A 7,188-nucleotide genomic window follows, 5' to 3' on the forward strand; every position below is an offset into this window, starting at 1 on the left:
TCTCACCTCCGGGGGAGGCGGCAGAAGTGGCGGGAGCGCGTGGCTTTGACGGCACCAAGGTCAAGGGGGAGGGCGGGATCCGTCCCAATTTCTCCGAACCAAGCTGAGGGCCTTGGCGGGCACTGCGCGCCCAATCTCGGAAGGCCAGGCTCTGCACTTCCAGTTGGGGCGACTTCGGTTTCCGAGGCTTCCTTGAGTCCAGTTTCCTCTTTTGGGAAACGGAGTGGCCAAGGCTGCCAATGCTGGATTAGGTCGCACCGGGACGAAGGACTACGGCCTCAGAGGGCGAACGGTCAGTAATAAGCCTCTCCGCCCCTGGGCTCGGGCCGCCGGCCGCTCGGGACAGGGTCATCGGACCACCGGACCCGGCAACCCTCTGCAAGGCCCCGGCTCGCGCGAATTCTAAGATGAGGACAAAGCCCGCCTGGATTTACCGTGAGCGCGCCGCCGCGGCCAATGGGGAGGCGGCGCGGGGTTGAGTGACTGGCTGGCGAAGCCAATGAGCATGTGGTTTGTTGCGAGGTGGCCTCGGCTCCGGCATTATAAAGAGCGCCACGAGTCGGCATTGTCAGGCGGCAGCACCGCGCGGGCCTGGTAGAGCTTCTGTGTTGGTGGCTTTCGTGCAGCGGCGGCAGCGGTAGCGGCAGCGCAGGCCGAGGGAGGAGGGCGCGAGGTCGCGGCGGCTCCGTCGGTAGACGGGGGAGAGGCCCGGCGGCGCAAGCGTGAGCGCGGCCGAGCCCGCGGTGCCTTCCCGGCGGGTGGGGACGAGCGGGCCCCGCGGCGTCATCGGCGGCGAGGTGAGCGTCCGGGCCCGCGGGTGGCGGGCGGGAACCCGGGCGGGAGCGGCGCCGGCCTGATGCGTCGTGGCTGCTCGTTGCAGGAGCCGCGCGCCACGGCCTAGCATGTCGGAAGCGGGTGAGGAGCAGCCCATGGAGACGACGGGCGCCACCGAGAACGGACACGAGGCCGCCCCCGAAGGCGAGTCGCCGGCCGGGACTGGTGCTGGCACCGGGGTCGCGGCTGGCGCCGGAGGCGGGAGCGTGGCGCCCCAGGCCGGCAACCAGAACGGCGCCGAGGGTGACCAGATAAACGCCAGCAAGAACGAGGAGGACGCGGGGTAGGTGCGGCCGCGGGCCGACGGGGGGCGCCGCCTTTGTTCCGGGGCCGCCTTTTGTTGGCGCCACGCGGCGGGGGGAGGGGCGGGCGGCCGGGGCCTGCTCGCGGCCCGCAGAGCAGCAGCCCCGCGCCGCCGGCTTTCCGTGCGCGCCGGAGTTTGCAGGAGTTTGTTGGGTCGACTTTGGCGCCGCCCCGGGACCGCTGGCTGGCGCCCGGAAGCGGAGTGTGCTCGGACCCGGGGCCCGGCGGGTCGCGGACTGCCTGAGCTGCGTGGGCGGAGTTGGCGCGCGCCAGGGCCTTCCTCCTCCGCCTCTTTTCCAGGGCGGAGTCACGGCCTGAACTCCGACTCGGCCCCGGAAGCCTTGAGTTCCTTGAGAGCGAGTGCTCGGAGGTGGCAGGGACCGTAGCGTTTTGATACACGGTTGTTAGACAAATTAGTTTCCTTACAGTTGTGAGTGCCCAGGGCCTAGCTCTCCGGCTAGGTTGTGCTTCCTTTTCCCCCACCTCCTTGGGGGTACGGATCACCTGAGGCTTTGTTAGGGTCAAGATTGGGTTTGGAAGGGAAGCGGAGATTTGTTAACATTTTCCAGAGGTAGAACCCTGTGGGCCCTAAGGGTAAACCTTTGTTCCGAATGGTGGCTTTATTTACAATCTTTTCAATGAAAGTTTTGCTAGGGCCAGTCCTTCCGAAATGAGTTTTCTAAGGCTTGTTTCCCTGTTCTCACCCCACCATTTCAGAAAAATGTTCGTTGGTGGCCTGAGCTGGGATACCAGCAAAAAGGACCTAAAGGATTATTTTACCAAATTTGGAGAGGTCGTTGACTGTACAATAAAAATGGATCCCAACACTGGCCGATCAAGAGGGTTTGGGTTTATCCTCTTCAAAGATGCAGCCAGCGTGGAGAAGGTAAGCTGGGTACTTTATAATCAGAAGTCTGTGTATTTTATGAGGATACTATTCTTAGACCATGATTGGCTTATGTGTTTTGCACATGGTTGGGTGCTTTGGGAAAAGCAGAGAGGTTGGGAACTCCTGCTCTCCTTTTTGAATGGATTAAAAGTAGAGATTAAATGGAGGAGTGAGTGGGCAGGAGTGGTCCAGGAAGATTATGGTTGACCGTTTATTGTCTTGTGCCTATTCTGGACCCTGCTGAAGCAGACATTTCATTGAGAGGACTAGAAGAGAGTCCAGGGTTGCTAGGAGATAAACATTATTTTACTCATTTTGTAGAAAACAAACCTAAGGCTCAGAAGGTTAAGTAGAAGAGATCACATAGCTAGTAAGGGGTGGAGTGTGAGGATTCCAGCCCTCACAGCCTAGCTCTAGCCTGTGCTTTTAATTACTGCTTTACTTCCGGAGGAGATAGGCCTTAAATTGGGGCTGCCTGGGCAGGAAGAGGGGTGCACGGCATGGGCAAAGACTGGTGGGGGGGGGGTTGCGGATAGATTTATAGGTGTTTAGGTAAACCAAGTGAAGTTTGGAGATAGGGTTGGGAAGTCAGATTGGGGGTAGAGTTTGAAGGAGGTGAAGCACATTTTGTGTGCCTGTGTTGGGAGTCTTGTGGTTCAAAGAGAAGGTTCTTGTTCAGGGTCATGCTGCTGAGTTAGAACCCAGCTCCCTTCTGTTGGAACAGGTTCTAGACCAGAAGGAGCACAGGCTGGATGGCCGTGTCATTGACCCCAAAAAAGCCATGGCCATGAAGAAAGACCCAGTAAAGAAAATTTTTGTGGGGGGTCTGAATCCTGAAGCCACTGAGGAGAAGATCAGGGAGTACTTCGGCGAGTTTGGGGAGGTGAGTGTGTGGCCCCCGGAGTGGTCTGCCAGCTGCACCGAGGTTGCCTTCTTCTTGGTCCTTGGCACCTTGGCTGGCTGGAGCTCTTTTTCACTCTGGTGTTCGTGGACGTTTTCTCCTGTGAGTTCCTTATAGGCTCTGCGGTAGGGTCCTGAGCTTTGCTTACGTTTGCAGATTGAAGCCATTGAGCTTCCAATGGATCCAAAGTCGAACAAAAGACGAGGCTTTGTTTTCATCACCTTTAAAGAAGAAGAACCTGTGAAGAAAGTTCTGGAGAAAAAGTTCCACACCATCAGTGGAAGTAAGGTAAGGTGTCCCCAGCTGTGTGTGCTTGGCATTCTGCTGGAGAGCTGGCCTTTGCAGGCATGGATTAGGCATTGGGTTACCTCCAAGAGTTCTCCAGGGTATACGTTACTGTTTTCTGCACTGTTTGCTGTCCTCATAGGGGAGGGGCAGGTTGTCCTGTCTTTCACGGAGCTCCTAGGCTGGTAGGACAGGATATGAGGGAGGCAGGAGAATACTGGAGGACGGGAGCCTTATATGGGATAGAGTGTGTGCTGAGTAACCGCTTCAGATCCTGACTTAAAGGTAGAGGTCATGGTGTTTGGGATGTAGAGTGCAAAGTGTGTAAGTCCTACAGTTAAGGTCTCAGAAGATTCTAAAATTGCCATTTACTGTTTTTTCTGTGGAGAAGTCTTACCTGCTTTGGACGTTGTTGTAGAGCTTTTATCTTTACCTCCTGCCACAACCAAATCTGTTTTATCTCCATCCCCTTTGGTTACTGGTTAAATTAAGCCCCACCCCAAAGATCCTTTCCAGAGAGCTCCCAGGGTCCTGGCCACCTTAAATCTAGAGTCAGTTTTGACTTCAAATAAGTGAGAGTCCTGTTCAGTGAGGGGCAACTCTTCCCTCTGAACTCTGGACAGGAGAGAGGGTAGGTAGTTCATGCTCCCTGTGTTCTCCAGTGGCCGAGGCAGTTGGGAGTTGAGGGTGTGGCCCACTGGCAAGGTGTGGCAGGCTCTGCCTGAGCAGGAGTGGCAGCCAGATAAGGTGGGACACATAGGGTGGGGCTCCTGGAAGCCTCAATCCTGGCTGGGAATTTTTGGAAAGATTGGATTTGGGATTGGGCCCCTAAATTTTATGTAAAATGAGATGGGATCATAGGGGCTGTTGGGTGAGACCTCATCCATTAATGGTTACCCCAGTGGACAGTGACATGGAAAGAGATCTTTATCTCTGTGCCATGATGTGAAATGGGCATGAAGAGCCTATTAGGGCACCATTAGTCAAACTGCTAGTGGTTGATCTTGAAATAAGTGTTATTTAGCAGGTTGTATTCAGTATTTTTAACTTAGTAGCATAGAAAACATGAGATCGCATCACTTGATAATTTGCTGATTTTTTGAGTATGCTTGTATGGGGACATCTTGCGTAAAATGGTTTTTTTTTTTTTTTTTTTTTTTTTGCGGTACGCGGGCCTCTCACTGTTGTGGCCTCTCCCGTTGCGGAGCACAGGCTCTGGACGCGCAGGCTCAGTGGCCATGGCTCATGGTCCCAGCCGCTCCACAGCATGTGGGATCTTCCCGGGCCGGGGCACGAACCCGTGTCCCCTGCATCGGCAGGCGGACTCTCAACCACTGCGCCACCAGGGAAGCCCCCTAAAATGTTTTTTTAATTGGTCTTAATGGAGAGGGTTATGTGTCAGTGGACTTTCTTTTAAAAATATACTTAAAGCAGGAGCACTTGAAGGTCCATGACCCTCATGAGAGTTTTGAGCAAAAAGGAAATTGACTCTCTGGGCCCTAAGAAGACACAGATATCTGGCCCATCCCAACAGCCCACCAGTGGTTGGAGGAGAAAGGGGGAGCAGTATGGCCTTAGGGAAGGCTGCCTTGAGCTTCAGTGGCTTTCTTTATAAGATGGAGGTCAGGTTTGCCACCTCAATAGTGTATTTGAGTGGAATGCTTTTATTTCTTCTGGGGGGGAGAAAAGAACCTTTTTTCTCTAAGATCCCTTACCTGGGAAGCCTTCTCTGACTCCCTTGCCCAAGGTGGCACCAGATTGACACCTGGTGTGGTGTCTTGCTACACTGGACTGGCATTGGTCCAGCTGTCCTTCTCCCACTTGTTAGAGCACCCAAGGGTGACCATCAGTGGACCTATCCCATTGGGTGTATCCCATTGTTTCAAGCACTCTGGGGAAAGGCTTGAGCCAAAAAGCCCATTGTGTGAGTTTTTCGGTTTGTCTAGATTTTAGTTGTGATTCTGAGCTAGTCCAAATGTGGTTTCCCACCCCAGCATGTGTTCTTGAGCAGATAGAGAAGATCTGCCTCCTGAACGTTTGTCAGCGAAGGCCTTCGTGCACACTTCCTGCCCAGGGCTTGTCCCACTGGCATGACCCACTGTTCTCTTGGCTTTCAGTGTGAAATCAAGGTGGCTCAGCCCAAAGAGGTTTATCAACAGCAGCAGTATGGCTCTGGGGGCCGTGGGAATCGCAACCGAGGGAACCGAGGCAGCGGTGGTGGCGGCGGAAGTGGAGGAGGTGAGTGGAACCCAGATGAAGATGAGTCCTGTTTCCCTGCCTGCATGGAGCTTCTGTGCCTGTTTTGGGGGCTCTCTTGGCCTCTGGTGCTTGGTGCAGCAGGGTGGGCAGAATCAGGAATGGTTTTCCTGGGTTGAGGCTATGCTGCTGCTGCTGCTGCTTGGAGTAGAAGAGCCCATTTTTCTCATGTGGTCTGGGGCCCCAGGGCAGAGGGGGCATCTGCATCAAGACGGGGTGTGCTTGGCTCTGTGGCTGTCCTGAGTCTTGGTACACCCATGGGTGGGTGGGCTGAAGGGTAGGGCAAGGCTGTGCCAGGCGCTTAACCTCCTTCCGTCCCAGGCCCCTCTGACTCCAAAGCCTGAACTCCATCCTTTTTAAGGCCAAGCTGCCAGGGAGGGTGGGGGTGAGCAGAGGGTGATTTGAATGAGAGTGAGCTGCCTCGGTTGCCCCAGTGAAGTTAGTTTTCCATCCTGGCCTGGCCTTCTTACCCCCAGCTTGGGTCTCAGGTACAGGGCTGGGCCCAGGGCCCTCCCTCTACACCAGGACAGCAGCCCCTTGGCTTTTCTGAGTTGCCATAGTAACCTCGCCACCCAAAGGGCAGGATTTCCTCCATCCTAGCTCCTGCGTGTGCTAAATGGTCCATGGGCCCCTGTGCCCTGCTCCCCCCCACAGGTCAGAGTCAGAGTTGGAATCAGGGCTACGGCAGCTACTGGAACCAGGGCTACGGCTACCAGCAGGGCTACGGGCCCGGCTATGGCGGCTACGACTACTCGCCTTATGGTTATTACGGCTACGGCCCCGGCTACGACTACAGTAAGTAGGAGAGAGGGAGGCCCCCATCCACTCACCCACCCTGGGAGGCAGGACAGACAGTGCAGGGGCCACTGGCAGCAGGGGCTTTGGAGTCGGACAGGCTGGGCTTTGTGGCCTGGCTTGCTCACTGGAGCTACCCGATTTTGAGCTTTTGGGGCTCAGGAAGGTGGGGAAGATGTCCTATCAGAGTTGTTGGCTCTGGTGAGGATGCATATCAAGCGCCTGGCACAGGAGTAAATGCTCAGTAAGTTGTAGCTGCTCTCATTGTTGTTCTTGTCCCTAGGTCAGGGTAGTACAAATTACGGGAAGAGCCAGCGACGCGGTGGCCATCAGAATAACTACAAGCCATACTGAGGCTTTGGCAGGAGTGTCCGACTGACCGCACACGCTTTGTTTGGATATCGAGTGAACACAATTATGTACCAAATTTAACTTGGCAAACTTTCTATGGGCTGTCCCATGTGCGTCTTATTTAAAATTTCCCCCCTGGAAATCACTCTCCTGTTTAATATATCCAGAGCTCTAGTTGTTTTAGGCAGCGTGTGGTGTCTCGAGGCCAGAGCGGCATTATGGGCTCATTTTTATTACCCAGTTACCCGGAGCCAGATTGGAGGGTCTGCTTCCTGCGGCCGCTCTGCAGCCTGGACCTGTGGACCCTGGTTGTAAAGAGTAAATTGTATCTTAGGAAAACAGTGTCACCTTTTTTCACCTTTAATTTTATATTATTTGTGTCATACATTTCCTATAATGGAAGTGTTAATTTTACTGTACTTTTTGGTACCTTTCGGGAATCTAATGTATTGTAAGGTATTTTACACGTGTCCTGATTTTGCCACGACCTGGATATTGAAGCTATCCAAGCTTTTGAAATAAAAATTTAAAAACCCCCAAGCCTGGGTGAGTGTGGGATATACTGTGAAGGGGG

General features: G+C 54.4%; 1 protein-coding gene across 3 annotated transcripts; it reads left to right on the top strand.

Annotated features, from left to right (window-relative positions):
- The first annotated feature begins 453 nt into the window (after window positions 1-453).
- Window positions 454-7,167, top strand: HNRNPAB (heterogeneous nuclear ribonucleoprotein A/B). Of its 3 annotated transcripts, none has more exons than XM_079917462.1 (8): window positions 454-637; window positions 881-1,117; window positions 1,855-2,023; window positions 2,751-2,909; window positions 3,084-3,215; window positions 5,330-5,450; window positions 6,123-6,263; window positions 6,547-7,167. In XM_079917462.1, exons 2-8 carry the CDS (start codon window positions 903-905, stop codon window positions 6,615-6,617), a joined length of 1,008 nt encoding a protein of 335 aa, XP_079773588.1. In that variant the 5' UTR covers window positions 454-637; window positions 881-902; the 3' UTR covers window positions 6,618-7,167. The 3 variants fall into 3 exon arrangements, with proteins under 3 accessions (XP_079773588.1, XP_079773587.1, XP_079773589.1); XM_079917461.1 differs by having other exon boundaries at window positions 456-797; window positions 6,547-7,166; XM_079917463.1 differs by lacking the exon at window positions 6,123-6,263 and having other exon boundaries at window positions 460-797; window positions 6,547-7,163.
- The last annotated feature ends 21 nt before the right edge of the window (window positions 7,168-7,188 follow it).

This window comes from Stenella coeruleoalba (genome assembly GCF_951394435.1).
Source record: "Stenella coeruleoalba genome assembly, chromosome: 3".
Taxonomy (NCBI): Eukaryota; Metazoa; Chordata; class Mammalia; order Artiodactyla; family Delphinidae; genus Stenella; species Stenella coeruleoalba.